At 40.2% G+C, this 13,993-nt stretch overlaps 1 protein-coding gene across 1 annotated transcript in view; it reads right to left on the bottom strand.

The window, feature by feature from the left end:
- The window catches only part of STK3 (serine/threonine kinase 3), a 122,771-nt gene extending 109,770 nt beyond the window's left edge, over nt 1-13,001 (bottom strand). The window contains exons 1-4 of the mRNA XM_017806424.1: nt 12,906-13,001; nt 5,911-5,991; nt 5,344-5,472; nt 2,148-2,262 (exon numbers count right to left, since the gene is read on the bottom strand). Coding sequence (XP_017661913.1) covers nt 2,148-2,262; nt 5,344-5,472; nt 5,911-5,991; nt 12,906-12,928 — 348 coding nt within the window. The 5' untranslated portion in view covers nt 12,929-13,001. The remainder of the gene's footprint in view (nt 1-2,147; nt 2,263-5,343; nt 5,473-5,910; nt 5,992-12,905) is intronic.
- Nucleotides 13,002-13,993: the final 992 nt, after the last annotated feature.

Below are 13,993 nucleotides of genomic sequence, written 5' to 3' on the forward strand. Positions count from 1 at the left end.
CTCTTGGTTTGTAATAACAGTAAGATACCCATACCTTACTTTCTTTGAGCTACTCACAATTTTCAAAGCCTTTCACCATATTTCTCCCTCCAGGTACCTCATCGCAGCACAGAAGTATCTGAATTCATTTGGTATCTCCTTCTAGAGAAGTAGTCTTTACTTCTGATCACCCTTGTCAGCTTCCTCTAACTTCATAGTTCTGATAAGTCCTTGGTACTATTGTAATCTTTGACAACCACTTTACTTATTCAACTATTTACAAACATTAAGCTGAAGTGCTCATAAACCTGAATATAAAGAATTCGCCCCCTCACCAAGCCAAATGTATTTCTTCACATTTACTCGTGCTTACTTTCTCAGTACCAAAAAGGCTTTCAAGTCTTTCCCAGTTTTAACCACTAGGAATATAACCTCTCTCATCAGTATTTCTACCCTTTTTCTGAAAGAGGATAGCACAGACCCATGTAGTAGGCCCAAAATGACCACTTACACCCTCTTTTTTAAATTTAAAATAATTACCCATCTGTGGCAGAACTCCCCATTTACTCCATTACAGGTGTATTTTCTTGAAGAGCCTCTGGTGTGGCAGTCTGTCCAAAAACCCTCCATACATAGCACATCCAGACCAACTTTACACCAATCAGCACTAATTGTGTCCTCACCAACTTTATAGAACTCTACTAGCCACACACTGCATGATTTGCTTTTATAAAAGATATGTCAGCTTTATCAAATGTATCTATGTATTTACTGATTATTCTGTTTCTTAAAAAAGAATTCATGTTATTTTATCATATTGACTTTAACCACAAACAGCAGCAGAAAATGTAGTTTGTCTGTTCATCGGTATGCATTTGTTCCAAGACTAAAATATCTCTTCCCCTCAAATGTTTAATATATCTGCTATGCCAATATCCTAAAATACATATAAGAGAAACTAGATAGCCTGATGTAATTAATATACAGATATACATATGCACACCTTTTCTTAATTAAAAATTCAAGCATTTTCTATCAATGCACACACAAGTTTCCTCCTTTTTTACTAAATCCTGTTTTAAATGGTTTTCGTTTATTGGAGGCTTTTTATTTCTTTTATTTTAATTCTGCACTAGCTTGTATCATTTCTTATTGGAGCTACTGATCCTTGGATAATGTACAACTGCAAGAACACCAATTTTAAAGGCTGCAGAACTCCAGAAATCTCCCATCAGTTTTGGCTTTTCCCCTGTCATCATTTAAAAATTACAGCAGGGCCAACACAAGCCACCTTTTCCAAAGGGGCTGGACATCACCTCCACTTCCTAATAAATCTAATTCCGTTTTCCTTTTTGTCTTTTCTAAGCCTAAACATTGGGTTTCTCTCCTCTGCTTTTCCACTCTGCTCCCAAGTAAGGTGCAAGGGACATTTCAGGGTGCATTTTCAAAATATGTAGCTCAGCAAGTAGAGCGTTACCTCAGAGTACTTGTTGGTAAAAGGAATACCTCATGTTACAGCCCACTACTGAAAACAAAGGACTCAAAAAAACTAAAGACTGTTTGACACCTACAATATAACATTTGTCAGAGAAGCAGTTTTGTAATTAGAAATAACAAAGTCTGCTTCCTACAGGCCTCCTCTACATTACTGCTGTTTTAAGTCCATTAAGAAACTTCCATATAACCCTCATTTTGGTTCCCTCTCACATTCCTTAATGAAAATCACTTCCCCTTCTCATTCCTTAAATAATGCCAGTTACTTCTCATGCTCCCTCATTGCTGAATGAGAGGAAGACAATTTTATGCCTGTTTCAAAACCACACATGCGCTAAGTGGCCTGCTGACAGACTGCGAGGTGGAAGGAGTAAGGGGAAGAAGCCACAGTTTTGCCTTTAAACAAAGCAGTAATTTTCAAAAAACTCACAAGATCTTCATACTTCAAAATGCATTTGCTTCTGCCGATGATCACTCCACAGAAGAATGCACAAAGATAGTCAGCAACTGCATGAGCTTGTTTCCTGAGGAATCAGGGCACAGCTTGGCCCTTTGGCATCAGTCAAGATCTTGTCTCATAACTCCAACTTCTATTGTGGCCTCTAGTCTTAATTCACAATTTAATTTTAGTAAGTAATTTAAAAAATTAAGTCATTAAAAAAAACCAAACTCACCGTTTTATTACGCAGTCTAATTATGTCTGAAACAGAGCCAGCTCCACAATATTCCATAACAATCCATAGATCTGTGTTCTTAAAATAGCTGCCATAGTACTTGACAACATAGGGACTAGATGAAAAAAAGTTACATAAATAGATTAATTTAATGGTAGAAAAAAATTCATTAGCACAACTGTTGTTACAAATTACAGTTTGCCACACACTAACAAGCTAAAGAGCAAGTGCAATTACATACATTTTAAAATTGTAATTAGCTTAACCAATGTCTTGCTAGAGCACAATCTGACTACTTCATAAAATTATAAAGGCGCTACTACATATAATATATATATATATAACAAGTTTCCAGCAATCTTCAAATACAGTTTTTCCAAACATTAGTCTTCTGATAAAAAGCTTTGTTTTTCCCTCCTCTAAGGCCTCTCAATTTTTAAGTCTTCTATTCAATAGCTAACAAAGCTATTGAATGTTTCCCTTCTTAAAAAGACTACCATTTACAAGCACGACATACCGATCCTTCTCCTTATAAATTCATTAAGTGAGGAAGGTTACTATTACTTCTGAAGTAAACCCACTGATTTTTGTGGCAGTCTCTTGCCAGATTTACACTGCGTTAGCATTCCTAGCAAAAAAAAGGTATTATCAATCAGGACAAGGTGATCTTTTCAAAACATCAAGTGTGGAACCTCAAAACACTGTTCACATTTGTTTAAAACCTTGTCCCAGTTAACTACACAGATCAGACTTTCCCAGATCAACTGCCCTTCTTAGAATATATATTTTTCCCCTTAGAAGAGCTTCAGCACATACAGCACAGCTAGTGCTAGAAATGGGCATGGAGCAGAAAGAAAGAGTAAAGTATTAAGATTTAATCATCTTTTATTTGAGATGCTGCAACAACTCAGTACCTTCCTGTAATATCTGTGGAATCATCCCAGGTGAAAATCAAGTACTAAAAAGTGTGTCATCCCTCCCGTCAGTACTGCACAGCACTGTATTTGCACGAAGGCACATGACATATATACAAAAACTGGGGCAGAGCTGCAGCCCAAACTTTCTTTTCAACCAGAGAATCGCTGCATCTTGTCCAGTGAAAGAAGAGTTTGTGATCTAAAATTCTGAACGTGTACACAATAGTACATGTCCAGTAGATGCTAAATGAAGTATGTTGTTCAAAGTAAACCAGGAAACAAAGAACAAGGGCAGAGAAAAGAGGGACAGGACAGAGGACATAAAAATAAGGCTGAGTAGGCCCATCTGAGACAAGAATGAAAGTGCCACAAGAAGCATAGCATAGAAAAAAAGGTGAAACTTTTAGAAAATTCTCCAGTGTCACCACTTCTTTTCTCTGTCAGTATATTTTACAGACATTTGTTTTAAGCATTTATTTTAATCCTGGTCTAGTACTTGCAGACATACACAAACTACAACTTTCACCACTGCTTCCAGGCAGCTCACATGGCTCAAGCCTGTGCAGCAACTAAGGGCTGCTGTGGGGTCAAGTGATAGAAGTCTTTATGAGAATTTATAAGGTACCATTTTCCAACTTATCCTATGTCTTCCTTCATCTAAGTGAAAATAATTATTTTTAGCCCCTCTGCTTCATTTTAAAGCACAGCAACAAGAAGAACCAAAACAAACATATTTTAACTTTTCTTCAGTGTGCAGGAAGAGTTGAGTACCTACTCTGGTATCAAATCTAGTTCCACAGTTAAGCAGACAAACAAGACCGCTGCTTCCTTTTTCATCTGCACCCATTACAAAACTCAACTGGTCAGTCAGACAAAAAAATAGTCTCACTGGGATGCAAAGGATTAAGAGGAGCCCCCCAAAGAACTCAAGGGTCCCAAATTCTTTTACTATCACCTGAAACAACCTTACCAGACATCTTTGTGGAATGTGTGAGGGGAAAAAAAAAAAGCCACAAATTCTTCCTTTTCCTCTCATTCTCCTGCCTACACATTTAACAAGTTTCCAGCATTCAGAGCAGTCAGTGACAGAGGGGAATGAATTACAAGGTCCACTGCTTTCATCCATCACAAATGCTCAGATCAGGTTTGCAGGCAGAAGTTCTAAAAACGTTTGAAGAACAACTGCATTCTCATGTGCTAGATACAATGTACTCTGAGGTCTCTATCCCTATATTTAAGGATAAATATTTGAAACTTCTCCTTCATGACCCTGTAGAGCAGCGAAATTAAGATGCTGTGGAGCAGTACAATCAAGTTTCATGTAACACCTCAGCATAACAATCAGCAGCAAATCTGAATTAATTCAGACTGTATTGAAAGGATTATCTTTAAATTTGAGACGAATGCTGATCACTGTGAAACAAGAACAGATTTTTCAGTTAAAGACAGAACTTCACACAGACACACCACAAAAGCACAAACACAACTCAGAAGTAACAGACCACTTGCTATAATACAATTCACTAAGTTAATGACTAAAGTAATCAATGTTTTAATGAAAGTTTTGCCTAACTAGAGTGCAAAACTTTCCTGGTTGCACTTCAAGTCATAAAAACAGACTCTCATACCGTTGATCAGACATGAATTAAAACTGGCACTAGCAAATCTGATTTTGAAGTTATAGCCCAAAACTCCATAGATGACAGGAAATGCAAAGTAACTTCTGCAACCTTGAAGATGCTTGATGTCAAGCTTCCAATTCTACAAGACTAGCCATCATAAGATATGTCATTTATGAACAAGTGTAAGGTAACAGTCCACTAGAACTACTGCAAGACTGTTCACCTTCTAAAATGTATGTTCCTGCACAAAAAAGGCAACCAAGAAAAGTTAACTGCCAAAAATTAATATTGTGTTAGAAACATCTTTATTCATCTTCTGAAACAGATTAACTCAGAATTCACAAAGATACTTAAAGGAAACAGTAACCTTTGGGCTTGAGAGTGCAAGTAAAGGGAAGCAAGCACGGAGAATTCCAAGCAGAGCTGAATATTTATTTTTTCCACAGTTTCTGTTATGTACACTATTTGTACTTCCTTCAATCCAAACTAAGGATAGGAGGAAGTCTGCAAAGTGGTTCCTTTAATTAAAAGTCTGTGTTGTACAATTTACTTTTTCATGAAAAAAAGTTTGCAGCTGCATTTATTTCAGCTATATGCACAAGTATAAATACATTTTCACATAGACTCTTCGAAAGGGAACAGAAATGTCATACCTACCTGTCACATTGTTGCATTATAGAGATTTCTTTAATTATTTCTTGAAGATCTGACTCCACAGGGACCTGTTTAATTGCTACAACTTGTCCAGACTCTTTGTGTATTGCTTTAAACACACTACCATAAGACCTAGAAATAAGAGAGGAAATATTCTTTAAAAACAAGGCAAACTGCTTCTCATTTCTGTTATGCACGAAAAGTCACAGAAGCCACATGTTCATGCAGAAGTTTAAGGGTTTTTTCAGGGTGCAAAAAATCATCTCTGCTGGGATGTCAGGAAAGATGTGCCTCTGCAGAATGCATCTTTGCCAAGATTTAGAATATCTAATTCCAGTACAGATGCAAGGACCTTTGCTGTGTTAACAAACAATGGATATCAAAAATGCATTAAATATTTGAGGACTGCGGAAATCTCCTGATGCATGCATTTGCTCTATTATTAAAACTTGTCTTTAGAAGTATTCCTTAAGACATTTACAGTCACTCTCTCTGTAACTTAATATTCCAACATATGCTTTATGTACTGTTTCCCTCTGATCCCATCCCCTCATAAACAGCTGAACTTACCCTTCACCAAGTTTCTCCAGAACATCAAAGACTTCTTCAGGCTGCTTTGTTAAACTGTCTTCACTTAGCTTCTTCAGTTTGCTAAAAGAAAGACAAAACTTATTTATTTGTTTGGAGAAGGAGGACAAAACTCAAGTAAATTTTCACACAAGTGAGCAGACAGGAAAAAAAGATTATCATGAAAAATATATTTCAATGAAAATAAAATACTTAATTGATGTGTAGCAATAAAATTTTAATCAACTGTAATATAAGATGGATAAAGTTACGACAATTTTTGTCATTATTACTTTCCCACTAATGTTTGCTCTATTCAAAGCAGCATGGGATGGGTTCACTGCCCAAACCACTTCCTTTGCTAAAGCAGAAACAGACAAAAAAATACAGAAAAGTTCACCTTCCATCAAAAAGCAGCCAGCAAGCAACACACGCATTACTGCCTAGAGAATGCCATGCTGTTACCTAAGGAAGTATAAAGCAATTCTTCACCCACATGAAGTATTCACTTCTTTAAACTGTATCATGCATAAGCAAGTGAATGACATTGCTAAAAGCAGAATTCTGAATCAAGATGATTTTGGGAGCACATGGTAGGACTTCCCCTTCACAGGTGACAGCAAAACACCAAAATTCCAACAGCTGAGCACTGTAATGGCTGTTGGGGCAGCCCCTCTTGCATCTTTGTGAATGTACAGAGGGACAGGTGCAACAAATCTCTCATTACATAACACCACCATATTTTGCCCTTAGTTCTCTCTCACACAGTCTCAAATCACTCAGCAACACCCAATGATTTCTTCCAGCATCTTCAACCCTCTCTTACCACCATTCATTGTCCTTTACAAGCAGTCCTAGCCTTGCCAGTCTCCAGCATTCCCATCTATCCAGCCCTCTAGACTCCTGGCAGATCTCAGAACACAACTTGTCTGCAAGCTTGCAATGGAGCCAACACACTGAACATAGCACAGAAAAATATAACCACAAAATAATATAACCACAAATATTTACATTGCAGCAAGGCAGGCTGGCTGCAACATGCAAATCTTTCACCCTAAAAATTATAGGGAATTTTGGTGCAAGATTGAAATAACAAGTTAACTCTACATGATAGCCAAGGGTACTATTAAAGCAGAAGATGAGTTGAAGAATAGCTGGTGCCATAGTGTTAGATATAGACAATGCATTCCATATGCAGGAGGAGGAAAAGAAAAAAAAAAACAACTTTGAAACACAGCAGATCATTGAGAACTTATGGAAAATATTATCCCACGGCACTTTCCTGGAAATTAATACAAAATAGAAGAAGGGGGGAGGGCATGGACAGAAAAGACTGACCAATCATAATATGGGAAGAACAGCGATCAAAGAGAAACTCCTTCATATGAGGAGATGCAATTCTTTGATATACAGAATTTTTAAAAATTAAAGTGACATGACCAGTGAGGGAATCCATGAGTCAGAAAAGACTTCTAATTGCCAACCACGTAAGTAAAGAAAAAATTTTAAAGTAATTGTAAAAGCACACAGGTCATATGGATTGGTGTTAAACAAGGGAAGCAATGGCAAGGAGGAGGCACAAAGGTGCACATGTTTACAAAAAGCATCCACAATCAGTAAGGAAAGGTGCATGAGCAAAGATCATGTAGCTTGCTACAGCAAACAGGCAGGAAGCTTGAAAGCATGTGTGTTAAGGGAAAATAAAAATCTTCACAGCAAAGGAAAGGCACAACTCATTAGAAGAAAAACAGCTGAAAATTCAAATGAGAACAGTTAAATAAAGTCCGCAAAAGTGGCCTAGAAATCAAACACAAGAACACAAATCTGGGGTTTTTTTCAGTCTCTCACTCTGCTGGTTTGACAATAGAAAACAGAAAGATGGAATTTAAATCTTGCAAGGAAGTACATATTTCATTACTGAACAAGTGTCAGTGGAGACAAATAAAAGAAGAAAAAATATTTTGCAGATAAGTATTAAAGTAACAACTAATTAACTTTGCTTCTTTGTTTAAAATTTGTTCTTCTCTGAAGAGCAAGCCTTAAAGGCAGCATTCAAGAATAAGTTGCTGCAATCATCCTCTGCTTGCCACCAACAAAAAGCACATGCAGTATGTTTATGACACAAGCAGACCACCAAAAAATAAAAAGCACGACCTTTAGCTGAGTCTCTCGCTTGACTGAAGAGCTGCATAAGAGAAGATGTGCACAACAGAACAGTACAGAGACTGAACTTTTTAGTAACAGGAAGAAAAGGGAAAACATACAGTAACCCTGCACAGAGATGCCTACAAAGAGTACACTTTCATCTACTCACCAAAATGAGCTAAAATGAGAAAGAAAAATAAAAAAACCATACCAAAATGTCTCCATTCCAAGGCATTGGGAGTGCTTGAGAAAAGTTATGGAAACAATCACAAACAGCCATAAACTGATCAAAAACAATGTCACTGTCAAATAATAGATTATCTGGAGTACTTAAGAGGCAACCAGGAGAGCAAATAAGTAGTTTTAAAATTATTTTCATAATACCCAACTCTGACAAACATTTTGTGAGACCAAAGTGTACTTAACACTATAGCAGCTAAATACAAAACCTATTTACAGGAAGAAATGTATGTCCACCTCAGGAATATCATCACCAAATACACTGCTCAAAGCACCTCACACTCCTTCACAAACACTGCGTCCTGTTCAAGTGATAGTATTAACACCGCAGTTCCTTGAGCCATAGAAATATCCTAATGACTCAAACTGTTTAATGATTTCTGTTTCTAGATGTTTAATAGAATATTCAGCTCTTGAACTACAGAGCAGCACACGATATACCCTGAAGGGTTGCAATAAAGAAAGCGTTTATGAAAACTTCCTGAGAAACAAGGAAGAAGGTGGCAACCAGTGTAACTGGCTGCAAAGCACCAAGCAGAATACAAAAAGAAGAGATTAAAAATATGTTGTTGGTTAAAAAGAAGCAACTAAAACTAGGGATAGAGTAACACAGCTAAGACTTCAGAATTAGCTTCATAACTGGGGGTATGGGAGGAGTGGTCAGGAGGAAAAATGAAGAGACAAAGGGCTCAAGAATGATCAGAGAGAAAGAAAGAGTGTCTTATTCCTCTCTCCTTCATTCATCCCCTATTTTCATAACACAAACATTTAAAACAGAACAAATAAATCAGAAAATTCAGGCACTGTTTTCTTCTGGTAACAGGACACAAATGCCATATATTTATATACATACATATATATGTGTATGTATATATATATACATGTATATATGAAAAAATCTAAAGGAGATGCAGAGAAGTTCAGAAGTAGAATGAGCAGAAAGACATTCTAGTTTCTTTTTCTCTAGACAATCATTAGGTAGTGAGTATGAGCTATTTTAGAGGTCTTCCAGAAGGAAAGCTGTTCCCAAAATCAGAAGGACGAACTAAACTGCAATTCTGGGACAAGAGCTGTCAAAAATATTTTCTTATTCCAAGGAGGTTTGACTTTCTGTGTAACAACTAATCCCTCAAAAAGAAAAATACACCCTAGCAAATAATTTTACTTTTATAAATCCAGTTGATAGGAGTAAACATTAATACTTAGCCTGACCAGAATCTTTCGTGTCATTGAGTATATCAGCAAAACTTCACAAAACTAAATGCAGAAAAATCTAGAAATAGTAAGAGGCACCCAATCCCAGCATAAAGATCAGAACTGCCATATAGCAAAAAGATCAGACTACCAATCTCAGCATAAAAATCAGAAAAATCTGAACTGGGACCTGAAAGAGCAAGAGATTTCCCATCCTAACACGAAAAAAATAAAGTATGAGTTTAGTGTCCTACAGTCATTATATATAGATTTTACACAATAAATTGGTGATATGCTACGGAAGTAAGCATAAAAAAAACCCAGAAGGTTCAAAAGAAAAATAAAGCAGGAATAAAGAAAAGAACACCATCAATTACTGTCATGAGTTACGGAAAACTGGACAGCTGCTTCAACAAACGCGAATATATGTGGTTTACTTTGCAGAAGAACTAGCACACTGAAACATTTAAAAAGAATGGCAGGGATCAATTATACTGATATATCAAAAGAGAAGGTAGTAAGAGAAATCACTGCAGTCATCAGAAGCAGAGGTGCCATGTGAAAGCCTTGAGACATTGCTTTACACCGTTCACACAAGCAGAAGCAAGATTAAGACAGTTTACAGCATTGCGTAGTGTACTTACATTTAGTTTTCTACCAATAAAACCCAAACAAACGTACATTTTTGGCCCACCATTTTCAGGAGGAACTTGACAATTGTCAATGTGTCCATTGCCACAAGCATTAAAAACTATGTATTTTTCACACACAGTTTATATTCTAAGAATAAGTTTTTCCTCTTCCCACAAAACCTGAAAAGTTACACTTCAGTGAAAATTAAACTGCCTAAGTTTAAAGTAAGGGCTGGAGAACTTTAATTAACACTCCCCATGCTTGTTAAGCAGCCTTTTATTTGGCAGCAGTGTGCAAGAAATGGGCAAGATTAAGAACTATGTATTTGAGAGAATTCTCTAACTACTTTGCTTTTCCTTTGTATGCAACCTATCTCCTCATACATGAGTATGCCAACATATACAGAAAAATAAAACAATAATAAGAGAGGAAAGTTACAAGACAAATTTTGTAACTATTTCAAGAGAGAATGTCCTTTTTAGTGTGATAAGTATAAAACACATCCAAGGCACAGTTAGAAATTCAGATGCAAGAAAACAGTGTCAACTACTGCACAAATTCTCTTCAGCATAAATTCAGACCACCTACTCTAAACTATTATTTAAAGCAAAAAAAAAAAATTATTCTGAAAAGGACTCTTCCTTAGAAGTCTTTTGTTACTGTTGCAGTACATTGGTCAAAGAAGAAAAGCTAGTTGTTTTGACAACGTCCCCCCTGAAAAGTCGCATTGGCCTGGACTGTCACTTGGACATCATCACTGCTACTTTCTGAAGGGCTGTTTTAAAGATTTACACAATACACAAGCAGATTGTGTGTTCCTTATAGGGAAGAGGGGATAAAAGTGCCCTATGCCTCTAAGGAAACACTGAGATTCTAGGGCATCCACGCAGCTTTGAAGTGCTAATATTCTTGCTACCTCTAAATGGATCTCTTGCACCACAGGTATGATGCCAGTAGATCCCTTCAGTATCTGCTCCTGTGGACAAGGGGCACCAAAGTGAAGAATTCTAGTGCTCTCATCTGTTTTCCCAAGTAAACATGGCGCGTCCATTTCTAGCCACTCCTGCATCCAAGGACAGCATCAAAAAGTCAGCCCACAAAAAATAATCTGCACTCCTTCTGGACTTGCAGAAGAAGGGGGTGGCCTAGAAGAATAGCTGGGAATGCCAACAATCAGAAAACTGTAAAAAACAACAGATAAAGGGGATATATTTGCACATTTATGAAAAACTCTGTTGAAATCTTATGCAAACCTGAGTTCTTATGAAAAACTGAGTTCAAATCTTTTCTTCCACTAAAGAAACAAACCCACTGAGTTCTCATCACATTCAAACTTTCAAAAATAAGCTTCAAAAAACATGTGAAGTATAAAAATTTGCCAGAGTTTGGACATTCCCTCATCAGTTTTCTAATTCTTCCTGACTGAATCTAAGGATTTAAACAGTTTCTCACTTTTAACTAGGCCGGACACAACACCTGCAGCTAGGCAATAAGTTTACAGCAAATCCCAGATCTTCCCAAAAACATCTTGTAGGTTATGCTAACTTTACAGTTTGATTTTCAGTCCTTTGATATCACCAGATCCCAAGTTTTGCACTGGTGCTGGTGACACTGACTATTACTCAGACATTTCTGTTTCTTTTCCTAAACCCTTGCTGGTGCCTGTCCTACTTCCTTTATTTGAGACACACAGGACTGTCAGCCTGAACCTACAGTGTAGGCCTGTCCCTCCTCACCCCATTGCCTGCTAAAACCACCCTAACACAGCAACTACAAACCAATTCTTGGTCAAAATTTTCCATAGTAGATACTGCCACTTAATGTATTATTAGAGGAGAAATTATCGGAAGTTCAAGACTGCACTCTTCTCCAGTCCTGTCATCCTACAGGAAGCTGCTTTTAAAGAATCTTAAAGGTTCTAAATGTAGAATGCAAATGTTTTAAAGCAGAACACAAAAACTGATTTATTATCTACTACCACAAATTTATATTGTGTAGTCTCTAGATTTTTCATTACATTATCAGGAAGTTAAAGTAAAATTAGAGCTCTAAAACAGTAAGTATACATGCAAACTGTTTACCTTTATACATTCTGTATACTACACAATTATATCCTGCGTAGTCTACAACTATACCCAAGAAAGGATTGTTCAAATTCAAATATGTGATTACATTTAAATTCAATACGATTAAAGCAAAATTATTTCGTGTACTAAGAAGTCGTATGGTAAATCATGAAAAAAAGAAAACAAAATCACCATGCAGAGTAGCTAATATGACCTGATAGCCTACATATTTCAGAAAATACATCTACTGTGAGAATACTCCTGATTTTTGCGTCTTCCCACTCCCTGATTTGCAATTGCAACTATGCCCTGCCCACCCCCACAAGCATCCATCCCTCCAGCAGCAGCATACAAGGGCACTTTCCAGCATAGAAAGAGAAACTACTCGTGCTGGCTCCTGCCACAGACCTGAAGTATCGAGTGCACAGACTCCCAGCCCACGGAGGGCTCTGCCTGGCGACCAAGTTTGCCTCATTTCGCATTAAGAACGTTCCTCTCGTAACTCAACCAGCCCCCGAGGGTTCGCCTTCACCTGGGCATTGACCGGGGCGAGCACTTCGGGACACTCCCGTACCGCAGACCCTCCCCAACGCGACACAACCCTCCGGCCGCCGGGCCGGGCTCAGCGCCGTCCCTGCCCTGCCACCCCCTCACAGCCCCCTGCACCGAGGCCTCACCCCGCTCCCTGGCGGGGAAGGGGCCGCCGGGGAGGGTCGTTACCTCTTAGGCGCTGCTTGCTCCATGCTGCCGGCCGAGCCCCCGGGCCCGCCGGACCCCGCGCAGCTCGGAGCGGGCTCGCCGCCCTCTCACCCGGGCCCGCGCGCTCCGCCTGCCTCGCTCCCGCCCCGCCACCACCGCCACCTCCGGCCGCGGCGGGGGCCCGCCCCCCGCGCCGCGCCACCACCGCCACCTCCGGCCGCGGCGGGGGCCCGCCCCCCGCGCCGCCCATTGGCTACCGCCGCGCCAGCGCCGGCGATGATAGGGCGGTGTCGACGTCGCTCAGAGTGGCAGCAGGGACGCGGCCCCGCCCCTCCGGGAGGAGCGGGCGGGGAGAACATGGAGGCGGGGGTGCGCCCGAGCTCCCGGCACACCCCGCGCGGCGGCCCGCAGGGCACGCCGGGAGGTGTAGTCCTCGAGGGCCACCCGCCTCACCCGCGGGGGGCCCTGCGGGGTTGGGCCGCGCCGAGCGGGAGCCCCGCGGCGCCGTCCCGCCTACGCACCGCATCCCCCGGATTGGGAGCTGCGCCTCCGGGAAGGGCAGCCTGGGGCAGCGCCGCCGCCTGAGGGCGGCTCTTCCCCCGCGGACACCCGCGTGGCCTCGGGGCAACGCTGCCGGGCGGCCGCGCCTCTCACCCGCCTGTGGGCGCGGGGCAAGGAGCGGCGCCAGCCCCTCTGCTGAAAGGTGATGTCTCAGTGGGCAGCTGGCTCCAGAGCTTGCGAACGGGAAGCCTGAAGTCAGGGCAGGACGGGGGAGTTGCCCCCGCTCGAGTGGCACGGGAGAGCTCTGAGGTGACAAGTGCTGCCGCTTCGCGCTTGAGCGTGTGGTGCCAGAGCACACGAGTTACCCTGCAAGGCCAGGGGAAGCTGTCACGTCGTTATTCAAGCAGCAGATTTTAGGCCACAGAGCACCCTGTCACAGTTACCTGCAATTTCACTGCCTTACAACTTCTTTCTGCTGCTTGTGTACTTGGATCTGTTGGATCCAAGTAGATCCAGCCAAGTTAATACAAGAAAAGCGTAAATGTTCAAGCCATTTTCTGTATCCTTTCCTGACAGAAGGTTTATTTGCCTAACCAATGGAAGTTTGA

The sequence above is a fragment of the Lepidothrix coronata genome, unplaced genomic scaffold, assembly GCF_001604755.1.
Source record: "Lepidothrix coronata isolate B3197 unplaced genomic scaffold, Lepidothrix_coronata-1.0 Scaffold15, whole genome shotgun sequence".
In the NCBI taxonomy this organism is placed as follows: domain Eukaryota; kingdom Metazoa; phylum Chordata; class Aves; order Passeriformes; family Pipridae; genus Lepidothrix; species Lepidothrix coronata.